Source organism: Triplophysa dalaica, chromosome 22, assembly GCF_015846415.1.
Source record: "Triplophysa dalaica isolate WHDGS20190420 chromosome 22, ASM1584641v1, whole genome shotgun sequence".
Classification (NCBI taxonomy): Eukaryota; Metazoa; Chordata; class Actinopteri; order Cypriniformes; family Nemacheilidae; genus Triplophysa; species Triplophysa dalaica.
In genome coordinates, this window is record NC_079563.1 from 876739 (window position 1) to 898710 (window position 21972).

At 35.6% G+C, this 21972-nt stretch overlaps 1 protein-coding gene across 6 annotated transcripts in view; it reads left to right on the forward strand.

Annotated features, from left to right (window-relative positions):
- Positions 1 to 21971, forward strand: part of LOC130411914 (A-kinase anchor protein 2) — a 72610-nt gene extending 50639 nt beyond the window's left edge. For 5 of the 6 annotated variants that reach the window (XM_056736919.1, XM_056736918.1, XM_056736923.1 and 2 more), the window contains 4 exons: positions 10692 to 12804; positions 14345 to 14535; positions 16295 to 16318; positions 18727 to 21971. In XM_056736919.1, coding sequence (XP_056592897.1) covers positions 10692 to 12804; positions 14345 to 14535; positions 16295 to 16318; positions 18727 to 18825 — 2427 coding nt within the window. In that variant the 3' untranslated portion in view covers positions 18826 to 21971. The remainder of the gene's footprint in view (positions 1 to 10691; positions 12805 to 14344; positions 14536 to 16294; positions 16319 to 18726) is intronic. The other variant, XM_056736921.1, reaches the window with a different exon arrangement.
- Position 21972: the final 1 nt, after the last annotated feature.

Genomic DNA, 21972 nt, shown 5'->3' on the forward strand with positions numbered 1-21972 from the left:
TGTAGCACAGGGAAGGTGGGATGAAGGGTGACTATGTCTTGAACTTGGTTAGTGAGGACAGTATAAGTCATTAAAGTCAAAAATAAGTGTGTAATTGTAAACTGGTACATGTGTGCAGATTAAACTGTCATCTGTATTTCTGCTACCACCCTATATAGTTAACCTGAAAATCTCTGCAAGCTGCATTACCAAACTTTCAACAACATAACTTTTAATAAATTCAATTTTGTCCTTGTCAGTAGATCTTACATTGTTCAGTGATGCAATGCTAGAGGGGACATTTACATTTCAGCTGAAATAATGTTAATGACTTTGGGGGTTTCTGCATTTATTTTCATACAATCCAGCATTAAGAGCACTTTGCGAGCTTACTTCTTGATCTTGTAATCGTAATTTCTTTCACTTTGAGAGTTATTAGGAGCACTTAAAAAAAAACTTCACAGGCAAATGCATGTAAGCAAATGAGATCTATATAATTGCTTCTGATGCTAAGCTTGTGTTCAGATCCTAAGCCCTGTAGGATGACGTTGCTTGAATGTGCACGTCTTAGATCTGCAGTCGTGTGGAATGTTACTCCCTGTGCGCTGGCTTTGTTTTTTTCCCTAAATGAAAATAGAGGAGGTCTTGAGCCATAATTTGAAGAGCTGTAAACATCTCATGATGGAACGCTGTAGCAGTAATTGCCATTTTATTGATTAGTATTGAAAATCGAGGAAGCTTTGACCATGTTGAAATACACAGCACCTTGGGAAGTTCTCTGCCTCACTTTGGAAAAGACCCCAAGGGTAAGATATCTTTATTCAGAGTTTCCCTCATCTAGTTTTGATAATGATTTTATAATTTCTACTGTTAGTATTCTGTAGTGGTGTTGACAACCTGTTTTTTAAATGTTGAAACAATTGTAATAACCAATCTCTACATGTTATTGATCAGAATAATGTGTACTGTAGATGTTCAATAATTTTTTGTTAAAAATGCAGACCAGTTGTTCATTTTCTAAACAACCATTTTAAAATAGCTGAAAACAGGGTTTACCACATTGCAGCACTGACTGCAACCTTGTTGCCAGTTTAAGAGCAGATGTAGTATATTTTTCTGCTCCCACTAGGCTCAGAAAGCAGGTTAACTAAGGGTTTGAGGATCACACTGCTATCATACAAGGGTTGGTTCCACTTCATTCTAGGTGTACCTACTGTGTACTTACATAAGATAAAAAAGCTTTAAATAGATGTTATATCATATTAGTTTTGGAGCCACAGTTTTGTTTAGGCCTAGCCAACCTGTACACGGGTAATTTTATAAGCAGAGATTTTCCTATATGATAAAAACGCATCCACATGAAACGCAAAAACATGTTATGAAGCGCTGTCAAGAGCATGCCAAACCAGCAGGTGGCGATACAACCCTAACCATAAAGCCGTGTTGGCCAATCAGAAGCCTGGAATCGGAGGTCAAAACAAAGGAGATAGCGGCGCACATCCCACTGTTATTCACAAAAACTCTTCACCGTGGCCGAAATTTTCAAAAAAGTTTGGTTTAAGTGACCGGGTTAGGGTTACGGGTATGTTTGCATGTGGACGAATGGAAATGTAAAAAATAAGCAAGGCTGTGCAGCAATAAACACCTTTTTGTGTGCATGCCTGCGTTTGCGCGCCTTCCCGTGCATATTCGAACTTCGATAGAGGAGCCGCCAGATAGAGCAAAGGCTCCACGGCTCTTTTAAAAGCAAGTTTCGGCGCCCATCCTTATATAACATGTTCCTATCGCAATGACAATAAAAATATGATCAATCTTATCTTTAAGCCCTATTTGGAACCTTATAAAAATACTCAATCTGCAATGCTAACTCTGAAATATGGCATTAACTTACCCTTTGTCCCACAGGTTTCGGGGAAAGTTTTGTAGCAAAAAGTTTCCTTCTTATCGCATTGCTGTGTGAAGAGAGAACTTATGAGCACGCGCGGCTCTCGTTCTTTAGTCGAGAGTCCGCAACAGTTTTCGGATCATTTGTTTTCGGATCACAAGAATATTGATTTAACAATGTTTTGTTTTGAAGACGAAAATAAAACATGCTGGAGTCGGACAAGACCGACTAGTACATTTGTCGAGACCAATGACCAAGTCCGAGTGCAAATACCAACGAGTCCAAGACCGAGACCATAGTCCGAGTCCGAGTCCGAGTCCGTCCTCGAGTACTACAGCACTATTGATGACATTAAGTCATAGTCTAGGTACGATGTCATGAGGTTACTAAATTATTACAGGATTTTAAGGGGAACAATTCCTTTAAAATTTGCTGTTGTAATAATGTTTCACCGTGAAATTGAACTTTTTCACGTTTCCGGGTTTCTCAGCACCAGAAATCGTCATAGTTGGGTAAACTTCTATAGCGGTGAATGGGAGACTACCACAAATATATATTTTTTGTTATGAACGTTCATACATTAAAAAAAGGAAACTTTGGAGGATTTACGATGCTGTTGACTGTTGAACGCGACATCACAGGCTTGTGAAAAAGGTCCATCTCTTGTAGCCAGTCAGGACTGGCCACTGATCAGTGCAGAAATTTCACAAAATAATTTTTGATTTCAACCGCTCTGATCACATACAGTAAAGGTATTCGCTGCAAAAAAGGTTTTTCTGCTAAACTTGAAAAATAAATCAAGTTTCTGCTTAACTTGATACAATGGTGTTACATTTTACTGATGTATGATGTTATTGAAATGTCATTTGTAGCCGTTTAAGAGATGTCCATTCAAATAAACACAAGCTGTAGAATTCATTAATTGGTTGTTCTCCTTTGACCTTTTTCGTGACGTTGCAAGTCTGTAAGGACCAGTGCACTTGACATCCCTTGAGTAACGGACATTATCATTTAAACCAATTCAGCTTTCACACAACAAGACTGGTGCCATTATTAATGACCCTTAAACCAGGTTTATTTCAGAACACAAATGCTCTAGTTCTTCTTTTACCTTTACGTTACATGCTAAAGCTAGTGACAGCTAGTTTAAAAAAACAATGAGCTTCACTTACTTGGTGGCAACAACACTAGTTTAGGGTGTTGATGTTTCCCAGTTAACTCTTGGGCCATTGCACTGACAATCTCCAGATTGACCTCTTGTAACTGTCTAATCTGGGCCACAGATTACAGGTCATATTTTAGGCATGGCTGGTGACAAGGTGTTGTTAAGCACAATATCCTGGTCTCTCAAAAATAAAGGTGCTTCAGAGGTTCTTCACAGCAAGACCATTAAAGAACCATTCAGTCAAGAATCTTCTCTTTCTTACATTTTTATAATCTGAAGAACCTTTTTTCACCACAAAAAAGCTTTTATGAAACAGAGAGGTTCTTTGGATGATAAATGTTCTTTATGGAATCATTTAGACAAAAAGGTTCTTCTATAGTATCGGGAAGCATCTGTATTTTAAAAATCCCAGTGAAACGCCTTGTTTTGTTTATGGCACAGTCAGCCTGGCAAATCTGAATTTAACAGCGTGATAGCCACAGTAGTTTAAAAATCTGAAAAGAATAGGAAGATCAGTGATGAGTCATTTGAAGTTTTGTTATTTACATTGGCAAGTGACATTGGCATTTGTCTTCTCCTTTACTCATCAAGGCGTTGATGTCCGATCTCTTCCATAGAGCCTTGATTTAACGCTTGTATCTTCTGAATAGGAATTTTGGCAGCGCGTAGGAGCACATCAGTTTATTTATGTCTTTAAGGCTAACAAATTTTTTATAATACACATAATATACATTTATGAACTACCTGATTCAAAGAACCATTCTACGGGTTTGTAAACAAATTAAGAGTTTAGTGAGTGGGAAAATTACTAAATAAATACGATCAATGGTCATATCAAAAGTAAGTTTTTCCCATCCAAAGCTATTAAATGGTTTGGAACATTTGAAAGAAAATGCACTCAGACTTTTATATTACTTTTTGATTCTTTGCTTCCTTATTGCAGAAAAACAGTAATTGTTCCACAGGCAAGTAAATTCAACACAGAATTGTAATTTTTAGTAAAATATTAGTTTTTTTTTTTGTGAAATGTTAGTTTAAAAAACTTGCATATACATAACTAAAGGCAATGAAACTTAAGTTGGTTTATTCCTACAGAATCTGCAAGTGTGTCCAACTCTAACCGCAAAAATCCTTTGTTACCTGTTAACCTGTCCTGAATGATGCGATTACCACAAAGTTGCAATTCAGTATATTTTTGAAGAAGATTTCATGAAATTCGCTTTGTGCATGGAAACAGCAGTTTAAAGGGATAGTTGACCCAAAAATACCAAACGTTGTGTCATCATTTTCTCACCACTTGCCATTTCAAACCAGTATGACTTTCTATCTCCTGGAAAACACAAAAGACGATATTTTGAAGACTGTTGGTTGCCGAAAAACGGCAGTACCCATTCACTTCTATTATAAGGACACCAAACCAATGCTAAGGGTACCGCTGTTCTTCATTTACCAGCATTCTTCAAAATAGCGTCTTTTGTGTTCTGCAGAAGATAGAAAGTCATACAGGTTTGAAATGTCAATAGGGTGAGTGAATGATGACAGAATTTTCATTTTTGAGTGAACTACCCCGTTGAACTTTCTCTATACGCTTCAAAATTGGATTTCATTTTTAAAATAAAACCAATCAATCTCTGTTAGAAGAAATTAGAGATTTAGTTTTCGACTGTACTTTGGGAATATAGATTATTTTGGGAAAATTTCCACAGGCTACCAATTTTTCTTCAAAAAACATATTTTTGTTCTCTGTGTGGCAGCCATTGTCAGCTGTCTTTTTTGTGCTCATTTCCATTTTTAACCATTGAGAAACATAGATCTTCAAGTCTTTAAGATGTTCTATAAAAAGTAGCAATTTTGAGGTCAGTTAAATTTGTTATATTACTTTTTTCTAAAATACAATGTTTACTGAATCACTGTTACTGTTAAGACAATGTTTTTTTATAATTTTCTGCAAAGTTATTAGGCATTTTTAGGCAGTTTGTGCCAACTTGACTAAACATTTTCTGTCTATGTGAAGTTTTTTTTGCAAGACAAATACAATATGATTTTAATATAATATTTCCTAAATAATTTTAAATGAATAATAATCAAAATAACTACTTGTTAAAAAAAATTGCTTAGAGATTAAATTAAGAATAGTACATAAACTGTATTTTAGCAAAAGATTATTGCTTCTTTAACACTGCACATAGCATTAACATTTTGATTATTCTTGATCCACATCGACAGACAGATTACGAAACAAAGATGACACGCCCTTGCCTACTGGCATCAACATCCTCCAACAAAACACACTCACATTCTAGTCATTCCTTACAGATACCTTATAATTCCAGGGCAGAATTTACAAACCACATACCATGTTTTCATGTGCATATATTATACATAGTTAGGTTCTTTACTGTTGTATCTGATGTTCCAGAAACAAGTAAAGACATAAACAGTTTTGGTCAGTCCTGAAATTATATTGACATGAAGGTTATACTGCAGGCTTTGTTTATCTCTGAATAGAAACAAGTATGTGGTTTTATTATTAGCACAAAGAACATACAGTATCTTAAAAAACCTTGTATGACTGTGAGGCATTTCTCTTTCCTGGATCTCATTTGCTCTTATCTGTATTTTATTGTCTTCTCATTTAAAAGGCACTCCATTGCACAAGGACATAATTCACCCTCGGCTTACTACAATGTCCTTTCACTATGATTTAGTCAGGGACATACCGTGTCAACTTTTTAAAGAGATTTTAAGGAAAACAATAAGTAGACGTCTATTTAATCTTCTATTCATAAATTCTCACAGTTCCACAATGTAAATTTCAAGGACTGATAAGACATAGAGACATTACATAGCTTTAGTGACTTCCTAAAGAACCTAACAGACTAGTTGCTGAGAAAGTCAATAGAAAGTCACTTATTTATTCACACTCAGAATGGATTTTTTTAACGTAAAAAAAATAAAGAAACATCAAGTTATGAGTTCAACCTCTGCAAAGCTTCCAAAAACTGTGCTATTGCAACTTGTTGAATATATGCCATCACAAGTACGGCTATTTGACAACTCCTTTAACTGTGTCTCATCCAGTCAAAATTTATAATTTGGAACTATCCGTTTTTATAATATTATGATGCACTTTTCATTCTTGTGTTTTAAAGCCATGGGTAAAAAAAAGAATCTTGTTTTTGCACGGATGTAACACACATTTACTCAGATGTATTTACTGCCATTCAGTACTGGCCATCAAAAAACTCTATTATTTAACAATATCTGTATAAATTAATTTTGGTTAAATTTCAAGGAAAATCAACAACATATTTATTGTTAAGAGTAATTATAGTTAAGAGTAAAGAAAATGAAGACACAAAATGTAAGATTTTGATCATACCCCCACCTCGATTCAAAGGGATTCATTGTGTGTGAAATCATAGAACATGCAGATAAAAAGCAAGGTATTTATTCTGGGTTTTGACTCAGGGGTTCCACCCAAAGGACGTACTGCGCCTTTCCTTGTAGGGTGTCTGCCGCCCATATTGAAAAGTTTGAAGCGTGAGTGGGAAGGGAAGGGGCGGCCAGGGGGCCGGCTCTGACAGAGGGTCTTTGTGTGACCATGGACGTAGAACACACCCACTCCTCTTTTAAACCATAGCCCCCCTTGCCCATGACATCATAGCCAATAGCTAGACAGAGCAAGACTTTTGACTCTGGGGGACTGAGAGAAGAGTGAGAGGCATTGTAGGAGAACAGACGGAAATGGTGCGGCCAGTATTATGGGGTGAGTAAGGCATGGTGTTCTATCAAACACATACACAATGAAGAGAGGGGGAAATGAAACGAAGTGGCCAGGAAAAAACTGCATTGTGGTGTCCTGGGCAGGGTTTCGCTGGGTTTATAATTTGAGGGGGTTGAAGGTGTTGGAGCAAGACTGTTTCTTACATTACAGATTTATAGGTGAGAACAGGACACTCAAGACGGTCTTTAAACTTTGTGATATATTTGAGTTCTCTTACTAATATGAGGGATCTCTACTTTTTGTGACCAGTCTAATTCACAAATTTGGAAAACTATGAAAAGGTAGGAAACTCACTATTTGAATTACTGTTTCTAATGAGGCCTAAACAGTATTGCTTTATTTAAAGTATCAGTCAGTAGAAGTGTACTTAGCTCTTGTTTATTTCTCAAACCTAAGAAGTCACTGTTTGTGATGTATTTTCTAAAATTCTTTTAAAAAAATGATGAAAAAATATTTATGTTACATCACAATTTTAGTCACTGCAGATCTAGTCTCCATTTGCTCTCATTTTTGTCTTGGACAAACAACTGAACCATCATTGATATCTTATGATTTTTCTTTACTGCTTTTGAGAGTGTTGTAATGTTTTGTCTTACTGTTTTAGAGGTAATCTTGTTTCAGTAGTATTTCATCACTGTGGTGTGGTGTGGTGTGATGTGATGGGTCTCAGTGTACTGTTTAAATAACGAGCTTAAAAAAAGACATCTTGTGTAACAATTGAATATATAGGCATTTTCTTACAGTGGCCACAAAACTTAATTTTGATATATACATTATTGTCGTTCTTTCACTAAATTAAAGAATTTAGTTTTGTTTAGTTAGAAATAGTTACTGTTTAAAATAATGATGAAAAGTGTTGTTTGATGTTAGTGGAAAAGTTAATCTGATTTACTTTGTCAATCATTTAAAGTAAAGCTATCGCCACCTATAAATCTAACTCAAGGACATTCCTTCATTTTTAAATGTTCAATGACTATTTAAAGAGAAAGTAATGCCCAAATGTTGCAAAATGGCTTGTGTTAATTGCATCTGTGCAGCTAACCACTTCCAGATGCTCTGAAAGCAACACATGGAGCGTCACATAAATAGAGACACCAAGGTTTAGTTAATATCATGCCAATAAGACCCTCTATCTTGCCTTTTTTAGGGTTATATTCACAATTCATACACACTGTTTAATAACTTGAGGCACTGGGCTGTGTATCCTTCATCACTTGTATTGGGCGGCCGGTGCCTGGAGGACAGCTGAGCTATGCCGGGAATGTTAGAGGGGATACAGATCATCCGCAAAAAGTGTGTGTGTGTCTGTCTGCTCTTCTGAGAACATACTGATGTTCCTCAGACCTGACCACTGAGAGGCTGAGGGAATACAGATTCAATGTACAGCCAATACTGTGAAAGAGAACAAAAAGGAAGGCCCAGAGAAATGTGTCATTGCTAATGCTTTTCATAGTTCACGAAACATACCAGAGGCATGCGTTTGCCTTGAGTGTTTCCTTAAATTTCTATAACAGAACAATAAAAAAGACACATTTAGTCATGCAGATACTGTTTGGCCCAGAAAATAAGACAACATTTGCTTAAGATGTGAAAATCATGTGTCCAATCCATGGTTGTGTACTGAACATCAATCCCCATCCACTATTAATTGTATATTTACTCGTTCTATAGATCTTCGCTGCTTTTTACATACAGGGCATACGGGTGGATCAACCATTTTAAAGGTCTTCATTCTGGTCTGGTACATGTTTTGTTGGGTTCAAATTAATGTGATAAACATTCGGTGATGCTGATGGGCTTTTTGCATACCTCCATTGGTATACAAATCTGGCCTTGTCTGGTTTTAATGAGTTTTTTAAAGGGAAACTCACATAATTTCCTAATGTCAATATTTGATGACAGTTTAGACTGAAAACGTATAAATACACCCTGAGGGGAAGGGTGGTCTGTGAGACTGAAGAAAGGGATCTTATTAAACAAATGCCACATTTAAGACACCATGTGACACAGCCTGCTACTCATACCAGTACAAACAAGAAATAAAATTGAAATATTATTACCATGGTTTGATTTGATTTTGATAATGTTTTTTAAACATTATGGAACTTTTTTCGCAAAGTTTGAAAATGCACAAGTTTGAGCATAAGCAATAACTTTTATTAATACCTCTGATGTTGGGTGTCTATCTGTTGACCATTGAGGATTTCAGTTGGGTCCAGTTACAGTATTTGGATATACCATTTGATTATTTCCAACCCCCACTTTTTTCATTTTATTTTTCAAGCATGTCATCCAGATTTTTTACATTCTACAATGAGTTACAATGTTTCAAAGGTTTTACATTATTTACATTCTTATGAAATAGTTTTATTAGATTCAATAGTTTAATTTCTATGGTCATGGGCACCTGAAATACATGTGTGTGTTGAAAATAAAAACAATTCCTCTTTAAGGATAATCAGTAAAAATAACATCTATGTGCTCCACTCAGAGTAGCTACTTTTATTATGCTTTTCCATTTATGGCAAGTTATATTGCTCTTGCCGTTATTTTTTACAGCTTTCTGACTGGACCATTCAGGAACTCGAACTGACAAACAACAACAAACAATTGCTCAGGCATGCACTCTCACATCTGGAACATAAAAGCTAAGTTACTAATAGCTTCTGCTAACCAGACAATAGTGCATCATAACAAGCTGATTCAGTTCATCACTTTTTTAAGCAAAAATTCTTGCCAAACTTAATATTTAGTTTATTGTAAAGAACTATTTGTAATAATTAACAAAGTTAAATGACCATTAACATAATGCATACTGTCGCTGTATTCCTCATTTGGTGTACAATGCTGTTAACTAATTATTTAAAAAAATAAAAAAGTAAAAATGAGATCAAGATCAAACAAAAACATTTTTTTTAAGAAACTACAAACCAACATTTGGCTCCAAACTAATAAACCCCTACTGAGTGACATCTTAATGTAGATTATTTCTGCAAACGTGGAGGACAGCCTGAAGAATTACCTCAATCACTTCAGTTACTTTAGTTTTAGGTCTTATTTTGTTTCAGCATCCACAACTGAGACAGTGTGCTTTTATTTTCTTTAAATATTAAGAGAAAAGTTTTGCTTTGTAAAGTTTACTTTGTGATATGTGTGTGAGCATTTCCTAAATGGTTAATAGACCACTGCCATATCAATGCAAGATCCATGGCATGGAGGCGTCCTCGAATAAGAGTAAAGAATGCTCTAGACATCATGCTCTTCAAACTTTTCACTGAATAATGTAAGACATTTATTTTGTTAATTCTTCTAAGGAATCTGCTGTTAATACTGTACGTGAATTAAGTGTTTCGTCTCTTATATTTAGTTGTGTTGAGCATAACTTTTTATATAGGTTTTCATTAAAGCAAACTAATGAAAATGAAAAGACTGAAATTTAAACTATGATTCTTTCCTGGTAAATGTGATAAGCATTTAACTTTTTAGCATGGCATACTTTCATATTGTGATATGAATTTATAGATTTATAATATCATAATTCTTCACTAGTGTATGACCGTAATATTTAGATGATAACCCTATGCTTTTTTGTTTAATTTTATTGGTGAGTAGACTTGACAATGGGCCTTAAATTATTAACTCTTAGTATCAGATAGCAGAGGTCAGAGTTTAACAAGTCCATTGTGTCCAACCTCAAATCATTGTCCAAAAAAGTATCTATTACTGTATGCATGATTGTCACATGCAATATTTCTTTAAGATCCTGGTTTGGTCTCTAATGTACCACAGGTTGTGGTAATGGAGAGAACGACAAGGTGAATGCAATGTTTATCATCTAGAAGATGTGAACTAATGTAAACTCTGTTTTTTTCTAGAAGTCCCCAGTACTCTCAGAGGATGACAGTGAGCTGAAAACAGTAAGAAGTCCGAAGACTGTGAGTTTTTTTGATTCTGTTAGTGTGATATCTGCTGAGAGCAGCATGGAGTTTGATGCTCAAGGTGAGACCCAGCAAAGCTACGTGAACCAGAATAGAGTGAGACTGGACAGCGAAGTTGCCCAAGAAATCCTCTACCTAGATGAGGTCCTTGAAGCCAACTGTTGTGAATCGGGAGCTGACATGAATTCGAACGGGACACGTACCCCCGAGATTCAGGCGATTAGAGTTGAAGGAAGTGGATCATCTGTTCATACTTTCGACACATCAACCATACAAAATCATGAAATTATTTTAGAAGGGAAAAATCAGACCACTTATGTTGATGATAACTTCAACACCAAACCCAATGGCTATGCAACAATGTTGGAAAACAACTGTGCAAGGTCACATGAGTCACCTAGGACCCCAGGCAAAAAAGAGGCACGTTTTGAGCTCCGACCATTCCATGAAGAAAAGAAACCATCAAAACTATTTGACACTCCAACAGTGAAAGAAGTTAGGATAAAGAAGGTCAGACCCTCAGAGGAAATTGCAGAGCTAGAGAAAGAAAGGCTGGAACTCATCCGAGGTCAGGCAGTTAAGAAAAATCCAGGAATTGCTGCAAAATGGTGGAACCCCCCTCAGGAAAAGACACTGGAGGAGGAGTTAGAGCCAGACCAGCTTGAGTCCCTTCGAAGATATGAGGAGAGGAAGCAGAGAAGACCAGAAACCAACCTTGTGACGGAAGAGGCACTCAAACAAACAACCACCTTTATCCAACCTGAAATAGAAAATAAGGAGGATGTTGTCATGGAAGAGATCGACTTTTCTGCAGCACGCAAGCAGTTTCTGCAGATGGATCATGCCAAGCAGCCTACAACCTCGAAGAGAAATGTTGCACCTCAGCTTTACTCTGCCAAGCCTTTCTTCAAGACTCCTGACGTTACGCATATAGAGAGGCTTTCCGGTTCTGTCATGGTTGCCAGTCCAGAGGGTATCACATCATATGATGAAAGTCAAGTTACTGCAGTCAAAGCAGAAACTATTTATTGCTTATCTGGAGAATCCGTCATACCACCCAAGGATAAATTGGCTCACTATGAATTACAGGAAGATGATTTTACTTGTGCCCGAGCAGTTATGACTTTTGTAAAGGATGAAGATTCAGATCTGTGTCAACACTCTTTCAACAGCTCCTACCATGCAGAAGAAATTGACTCAGGATTAGATGACCTATCCCTAAGATCTCAGGACACCACTGTACTTGAGACACTGTCTAATGACTTCAGCATGGACAACATAAGTGATAGTGGTGCATCAAATGAAACCATGAGTGCCTATTTGGAAAACTCTCTAGGGGAATATTCTTTTCCCTCAACTCCGATTGTTACCACCCCAATCAATGGGAAACATGAAAGTGCAATCAAATATCCAGATGAACATATTGGAATTCATCAGGAAGATGGTTTGACAGAGGATGAGCTAGAATATCATGCCGGTATTCTTGTCCAGAATGCTATCCAGCAAGCTATTACCCAACAAAATGACAAGTGGGAGCCGCATGAAGCCACACAGCAGTCGTCTCCCATCCCAGCGACAGTGGAAAGTGTTCCATTTCAACCACAACATTTAGAGGAGAAATCTACTGTCCCGCCACCTCCTAAAGTGCCATCCACCCTGGAAGGGAAAACCATTACTCCTCAAATTACAGTTGTTCAAACCGTCCCAGTTATCCCAGTGAACACTTACAAGCCTCCCAGTCCCTCTCCACCACCAAATGAAAAACAAGATTTCAGTTATTTCAGTAAATACTCTGAGGCAGCGGAGCTCAGGAGCACTGCAGCTGTTACTCGAGCACAGGAAGTGGAAGTGACCTCAGGGCCGTTCAAACTGCGTTCACGTAAACAAAGAACCCTGTCCATGATTGAAGAGGAGATTCGAGCGGCTCAGGAACGTGAGGAAGAGTTGAAAAGACAACGTCAGGTACAAGCCCTGCACCACCCCTGTATACAGAAGCAGAAGTCCAGCAACCATCCAAGCAAGTTGGTCCTTACTGGGAAGACAGTTCCAGGTATGCTGAATTAACATGTATTTTATAATTAGCACTGAGGCAACTTTAATTTAAAACTCCAAATGTTATTCTTTTTACCCTATTACCATTATTATTGCAACAACAAAAATGTTTGTTCTTTTATATTTGTCTTAATTATGCACACATCTAGTCATTCTCAGTCGATTTGGGAAATACTTGAATTATTCAAAGAGTCAAAAGAGTCAAAAGAGTCAAAACAGATTTTTTTCATGGATCAGCTCTGCTCACTTTACATTCACTTATTCACACGACCTGTGATGCATCCATCTGTGTTGCTTTTTAACAATATCCTTTTGTTGTTATAGGAATTATTATGTAAATAAAAAAATACAGTAACTGTCTCTCTAACTCTAACATTAGATGTTGCTTGTCCTGTCTTGGAATCCTGGAGGTTCCCCATACAGAGCTTATTTAGTTTAGATACTTAGTGTCCCTCAGGTATGCCCTAGCTGTCTGAATCACTTTAGCAAGCTGTGCATTTTAAAATAGGTTAAGGTTTAAAGTAATCTGCTGCGCAGTATCCAGTTGAAATTTTGCTCATGGCTTAATAAAGTGCCAAAAGAACATATCTGCGTATTATAGGCAAAGGGTGGCTAAAATAAACTTTTGATACATCTCAGATTTTTTAAATCACATAATTGCATAGATACACAAGTGTAATGCCATAGTTTACGATTAGTTTACTATAATTCTAAATGTGGGGAAAATATTATACAGTGCACGGATGTGTTCCAGTTAAGAAAGCCCTACAACTTTGTTTGTCATCATAAGAACTGGAATTGTGCCCATGAATGTCACGGAAGCAACTATAAGGCCAAGAAACAATACCTATTTGGCAAAGTGTAGGCCTAATCAATATTTTGTCAATGTTTCATTTATGTTTAGAAATAATTTATAAAGTCTTATAATGGGCATACAAATAGACTTAAAAGTATTATTTATTATGGTACTGCAGACATAATGCAAAAATGGACAGGATTGATGTCATCATATAGGCTTAGTTTTGGCAAACGGTAGAAGTTCATGTCTGCCCTCTATTGGTGTCATGGCAACTGCAAAATGACTAATTTATCAAAAAAGGGATTTGGGCTTATCTACTAAAGGACTGTCTTTACTTTGTGCTATCATGTGATTGACATCTTCTTAATGATGTAATAACAGAAAAATAGCATTAATTTTCAATCCTTATTGGATTGGATTGGTTGCTTAATCATTCTGGCTGTTTGTTTTTAAAGCATTACACAACATGGCACCTTCTTTCCTCTCTTGTATGCTATCAGTGTATAATTTAGATCCTTGAGATCTGAAAACCAAAATTTACTTGCTATTGTAAGAACAAACTATAAACGAAAGAGCTTTCTCCAGAGCTGGTCCTAAACTTTTGAACAAACTTCCTCCTATTGTTTAATCGGAGAAGTCTTTGCCTATGTTTAAGGCCCCTTTAAAGCCCACTGAATAAGCCCATCCTGAGGGTCTGTATTTCTGTCTAAATTATTGTGATATTTTCTTGTTTCTCTAGGTAAAATTGAGAAGGTTCGTACAGTGCCTCCAGCATCGCCATGCTCTTCAGATGGCGCACTGCCCTCGCCATTGTCTGATCTGGGAAGTGATGATTCTGGTGGTCAGAGACCCAAGAACTACATGCAGACACTAATGGAGGACTTTGAGACGCACAAAGTGAAGCGTAGAGAGAAAGCAGAGGACAACAGCGTAAGTTTCTCAAATGGATATGACGTTAGACGTTGCTAACTGAATCTTCACTTTGGCATATACAGTACATTTGATATTGGTATGTGATTAATATAGCTAAAACACAGTTACCATGATCTGGTTCCCTTTCAATCTCATGCAAAGTGGGCAAAAGAGGGACTTTCCAGCTCATGTAGAAAAAGAAATCATAAAGACTTGTGAAAAACCACCATCAAATGTCTATTGAAGATACAGTGTTTTGCATAAACCACAATATTTCCTGTTTTGCTTTCAGATGTCAACAACACATTTCTTCTTAAAGGGGTATTTCACCCAAAAATTAAATACTGTCATGAATTACTTAACCTCAATTGTTTCAACCTGTATATATTTCTTTGTTCTTTCAACACAAAGATATTTCGAAAAATGTTAGCAACGGACATTTTGGGGGACCAATGTGCCTCAGAACAGTTTGTTTTCCTAAATTCTTCAAAATTACAAATTTTTTGTTAGACAAAACTTTTTTCTATGGTGCCAAATATCTTTCTATGAGGTGGTTTCCCGAACAGGCCTTAAGCCTAGTCCTAGACTAACTTTTAAATGTTTGAGATGTCTTGGTCGAAAACAACTTGCTCTGTCATATCCTAAAATATATCAGTGCCATTGTTTTGTCTCAAGCAGCACACAGTTATGTTTGTTTGTAAAGTATGTAAAAAAAAGATTGAAATATGCTAATGTAACTAAGGCCTAGTCATCTTTTAAAATAATCCTTGTTCGGGAAACCATCCCCCAGAAAAAGAAGAGTATACAGATGTGGAACATCTTGAGGAAGAGTCAATGATGACACAATTTTCATTTTTAAGCGAACTTTCATTTTAAAGCCAGTAATGGACAACAAATAATAAGAGAGCCTGTTGCAGCTATGCTGTACTGAACGTACTTCCATGTTTATATTTGTAATCCTTGATTTTATTGCAAGCAATTGCAGGCAATGTAAAAACTATAATGTAACAAGATTCAAGATATGGAAGGAAGGAGGCGGGAACCGGAAGACAGTTAAAATAAAGATTTAATATAAATAATAACAGCCGGCGGCCCCTCACGGCCGACCGCCGGCGAACAGAACATAAATAAAAGCACAAGACCATAAATACAAACGTAAAACATGTTCGGGCCCGGTCCTCTCTCTTCGACGGTCCGGTCACTCGTTCTCTTATATGCTCCCAATCTCTTACGTGATTCGAACCCGGTATGCGCACAGCTGGCGCTCATTCACAATTACTCACCGGTCTCGAACCACGGTCTCGCCCCGCCTATTCCACTACATATAACTTTTGGGACAAAAAGTCTAGTGTTAATAATATTTTTATGTTCACTGGTTGGAAAGAAATCCACAAATTTTCTGTTTTTGGGGAAATATGAACTTTAACAATACATGAAAAATACGCATTTCCATAATTGTATACCTCAGAGGAGATTAAAACACACCCTAAGCAATAAATTTATAATTTAAGTGTTTTTGAACTTTTTTAATGCAAAAAAAACTTACTAGACATAATAGGACCTATAAGACACAGTTCAGATACAGTTGTTGAAACCATCATATTAGTTAAGCTTTTAGCATTCAAAATTGATGATTACGGTTAATATGATTTTAAATATAAAAACAACAGTCCTCATAAGCTAAGGCATTATGGAAGGTAATCTCCTTTAACAGTTTTTTTGTTCACAATAGCCAGTGTTTAAAGTCAACTAATTTTTCCTTTTTCCCTCTGGTCAGTTCGTCCGCTCAGTTACAACTGAGGTACTTGCACAATGCTTGCTTTGAATTATATTGGATCCTATTTTGTGTTTTTGCATGGTTATTTTTGGGTTGCATTTTAGCGGTGCCAAATATTTTGACATATGAAAAGTGTTCAAAAGATCCCAAATCTTTGTATTTTGTATATGTGTATCAATTCATAACATCATTCAATATGTATCATGCATATATGAATATGGACTTTATGGTGTGTTCAAAGTATTTGCACCTTAAATGGTCTGAGACTAACTAACTCAGAAGAGGTTGAATTATAAAAGGCATAGTTCATCCAAAAATTGAAATTCTGTCATCATTATGGTTAAAAAGTCAAGAATGTCACATACACTACATTGACCAAAGTATTAGAGTGCTCCCTTCAACAGGTTTGACTAATTTAATCATTTCAATGAGCACAAATCTTAATGCTACATAATATAGTGAAATTCTTGTGTGCTTCTGGTTTAATAGCAAGAGTTTGGGCAGGGCCCTTTTCTATTCCAATTCCATCACAATGCCCCTGTGCACCCAGCAAGGTTGAAAAATAAATGATTGATGCAGTCTAGTGTGGAAGAACTTAACTGGTCTGTACCTGAAACCAGCTGAACACATTTGAGCCAAACATCAATAACTAGAACACAGGGGAACAGCATTTTGGAACCGAAAAAAGGCTCTTGTTGCAACCAAGATGGAAACACAATTCTGTACTGGGGTAATTTAGTATATATATTATATACTATATTTGTTTTGATTGGGATTATTTGAATAGATATACATGTTTATTATTAGTACATGTAGTACTTTTGTCACTATATTGTGTAGGTTTGAATAACATGAGGGTGAGAAAATGATGAAAGAATTTTCAGTTTTGAATGAGCTATCCACACCATGACAGAGGAACTGTGAACATAAAATGTCCAATGTCCATTTGTCTTCCATTTGTCTGAAAATCCAATCAAGTCATAATACTTTATCCTAAATGTCTTTCTTTCTTTCTTTTAATATTTGATATATTCATAATCGTCATTATATGAATAATATTCAGTGATTTGAGACGTTTGGATTGGACATTTAGGTTCATTGATATAAGGCACAATAGCCTCTGTGAGTATGACACTTAGCATGATCGTTACCATGTCCTGTTTTTATTATCTTTTTATTTATGATATTTGCTTTTGTGCTGTGCTTTTACTTAAACCTATATTGTGGAATTATAATCTAAATAATTTGAATACACAGACTCTTTTTAAAAAATCAGGGGCCTTCTTAAAGGAAAGAGATATCGAAAAGGGTCATAACAATCTGCTAATACAATACATTGACATTTAATCTCAGTATTTTCTTATGGATATTTCTAATGGCCATATTTAGTTTGACGCAAAGGGAAACAATCCTGTGAGGTATAAATGCACCCTGGCCACTTTCTCAGCTGTCTTAGCATTGTCTTGTTTCGTTCATTTGTCTTTTAATTCTTTAAATGTTCCACTGTGTGGATCATTTCAACACTTTATTTGAAACGAAACAGTATTTGTAAATCCAAAATAAAGGCAATGGCGACAAAACTTAAATATATAAATCTCAGTAATCTATTGTTAATTGAATCAATACAATTGTAGAAGTCATCTCTTTTAGCTAGTAGAACTTCCGTGTGGCTGATAACTAAAAAAATGCCTCTATAAACTTTGTAGCCAATTGTTGATGACTAAAGCATTTTAAAAAACTTTGGCTATCCCTTACAGCATGATATCAAATTATATAGGCTATGGCACATGTCCTAAGCTCCATAAAGATCATGCTTAAAGCAGAATCTTGTTAGAATAAGCATGTTAAAAAATATTCTAATATTTTACTTTATACGAAAAGGTTTTGTCAAATCTTCTGTGAATTTTCATAGTCATAACCAGTGTTGGGTGTAACTAGTTACCAAGTAATTACTGTAATTTAATCAATTTTCCCTTGAAAAAGTAAAGTAAGGGATTATAATTTTTTTTCTGTAATTTAATTAAAGTTACTTATGATGTAATTCAACTAAATAATTTGTGTTATATACATTTGTGCAATAGTGAGATTGACATCAAAATTCACACTTTCTAACTTTAAAATCCGTGCATTAATGTAAAATTCTCACATTTGCAATACTTCGGTCAGTTAATAATACTACTTTATGTTCTTTTGTATTATTTATTTGAATGAATTAAAAGAGCCGTGTCATGTCTATCCTTGAATCACTTAATTTACCAAGGATATGGGATATAGAAAGTAATTAAATACTTTTTTGAAGAGAGAAATTTGTACAGTACTCTAATTATACAATTGAATATGTAATAAGTAATTAGTAATTAATTATTTTTTTCAAGCAACTTGTCCGACACTGGTTGCTCGAAACTAGTTTTTTTCTTTATATTTGTTTTCAGGTCCTGGAGGCAACGCGTGTCACTCGCAGAAAAAGTAACATGGCCCTCCGATGGGAAGCCGGTGTGTATGCCAACCAGGACGAAGCTGAAGAAGAGTAAACTAAATTTCCTTTTCTGCATAGAAAAACCGATGAGAAAATGTGCAAGAGGATTAACAAAAGTATTTATTCAGCCGGAATTCAACCGCAACTGCGATTTACACCATTCTGAAGCTTTGCTCAACCAATGGATTGTTTATTTTTGGCCGATTGGGCATATTTTCCCGGAACAAAGACAATGAAACCAGAGATACTATACCGCTATTCACTATCCCAAGATGTCTTTTTTGGCATTGAAAGGTTCATTTAACATAAGTAATTCAAAGTGGAAGTCACATTGCATTTAGGAGTCTACTTTTACAGAACTGAAAATGTTATTGTGTCGCTATTAGGGATGTAACAATGTTAGCACTATTGTGTTAACCCAATAGAAAAATATTAATTCTCTAAATTATCGTGTTCACGTGACGGTAGGAAACCATAGGTCTTCTGGACCTAACATTGAGAATGTTAGAAATATAATAGATGTTACCTTTGCCCAGGTCCATCTGGGGCAATTATTTTATTTTATAAAAGGGTTTTTCAGGTCATGTGACCAATCTCATACTATAACTCAAAGCAACAGTTATGATTAGAAGATAAAGAAAAGAGGATGCTTATGGCACGTTTCCAAGTGATCAGCTGTCATTTAAAATGTTGCAATAAATACTGTACCGTGAACTTTATACAGAGGTATTATCGTACAGTGAGATTTTGATACTGTTACATCCCTAGTCGCTATGGACATTAAGAATGGGAAATGATTTAGTGGCCTTTTGTACGAGGAGAAGAGTGTGACTTTCTCCGAACTAATGAGATTTTGTGAAAGATTCTTCACATTTAAACTCTTAGTATCTGGTTTAATCAGAACAGGTGCCATTTATTTCAGGTCAAAGGTAGGCCTGATGTTAAGATGAAAGTAGAAAAAAATGAAGTGCAGAAAAAATGCATTACCTTTGTAATAGGCAGACATTGTGGACCAGAATGTTATTGCTGTGTTTGGCTCTAAATGTCATTTAGAGACATTTGATGGTTGGTTAAATTACGTAGGTTAGATTGTTTATGTTGGCCTAATTGTGTGTATTGTACTCGTGCTCAGGTTTGATAACAAGGGTGTTAGATAATGTAAGAGTCATGGGGAAAATAGAGGTGAATATAATGCAGAAATTAAAGGAATAAACAGAATACATTACAGGATGTTGGGGAAAGTTGAAAAGAATAACTTAAATGCACAAGTGTTCATATTACCAAAGTTTTTTTTCCAATCATTTAATTTAAAAAGCCGAGTAAATTGGTATAAAGCCTTTACAAGCGGAAGGGGGATATGCAGGTTTAGTATATTACTTATATTTAACTTTTTCATTTCATTGACAAGAACACAAATGTCTAAAATATGAAAATGGTTTCTTATTATTAGCATTATTTTGGCATATTGTTCCGTCCTGTCCCTTTTGTGTAGCCTTTTTTTTAATAAGCATTAAATGTATTATGAAACAAAGAATAAACATCTATAGGACACTCAACTCAAAAGTGATGAACATTTCAAAAAACAAAAATGATGGAGGATAATTATTTTTTACAAAGAATATTTCATTTTTGATCTCTACTTTTGCCTGATGCTGATCTACCACAAATGAAGACAATCCCAGGAGCATCATGAGACGAATGTGGCTTAGTTCTTTTTTTGTTCCTTACACTTAATATATATATATAACTCTACAGTATTTACTGGACTACTGTATTTTTGGAGTATACACAGCGTATTTGTAGTCTTTGAATTAGAGTGGCACACAGTAATGCATAGCTCTTTCAAATGATCTTTGATTGCGGGAAAAAAGACTAGAAACTATTATAGTTGCGTTATTGTATCATTTGGGTGGCATTTAAAGTTGAAGTACACCTGCAGAATAAATGTTTGTTTATTTAATGGATCTGTGGAAACAGACAAGTGTTGTTTTGCGTGACTGTTTTAATCAGAGCAGGATATTGGATTTTTACTTGGATACCTTGATATGAGATATGACTATAGTTGGTGAGCAAATAATTTGCATTTCATAAGGGTGAAATATTTGTATTTGAGCAGTGAGACATAGCAGTGCTCCTGTGCATGGAAAATAGTTTTGGAAAAATGACTGGTGTTTAGTTATATTACTGCACATTTATTCATATATTATATACATTTTTGTGTGTATTTGAGAGCCAAGTATGCCATACTATATGCATTTTAGTGATATTCATAGTGACATTTGGTTTCAGGGGCTGTAGGCAACATTACTTGCACAAAGAACTTAAAGTATTGACCATGATGCTGATGGGTTTTGCATCATAAACCTTACAGCAATAGAAATTTGGTTTCCTAAAGATGCTGTCCTTTGTACCAAATGTCTACAAGCTGGTAATTTTACAGAGTTACATTTTAGTCAAAGTAACACAGTGTTTAAATTTGTAAAATAGGTTAACTGCGTAAGATGGTGGCTGAATTTTTTTAAATAAAGATAACAGAAGAGGAATTTTTGGAATTGGCACTCACTAATGGACAGGTTTGCAGTTGCTACAGTGTAAACGCATTATGGCAAAATCATGGACATCTAAGGGCACAAGATTCGTCAATAAATCGAACACTAGATTCGATAGCTTTGAACTACAATACGAACTACAGAGCTGTTGACTTTAGCAGGGAAACATTTGCCCAGTCCATGTGGTGTGCATGCAGCTGATTTAAATAGTGCATCTGCAGATCTGTCGTTGTAGAGAAAGAATTTTAAAATGCCTTCAATGAAATCACAAACGTGTTGTTTTTCTACAGCTTGATGGCGTAACCAGTGTTTTTATTTATTTAATTTTTTTACTCTTAGAATTATACCAAAAATGTTGTGTTCTGCTTTTGTTGTTTAAATAGTTCTGATTGCAAGGCCATTTGCATATGCTTCCTTAAAACAAAGATTTTTTTTGAGTGATGATGCAATTCAGCTTTCAAATGCCCTCTGTTGACATATAAACCACTTATTGTATGTTAATATTCTGCTTATTGTTTTATAGTAATTGTAAGTCTTGTTCTTGCACACATACAATTATTTTCTCATTAAAAAGAAAACATTTAAAATCGGCATTGCTTCCTTAACTCTGGATTTGGTGTATTGTAAAACAATAAAGGATTTGGGGTATTCAG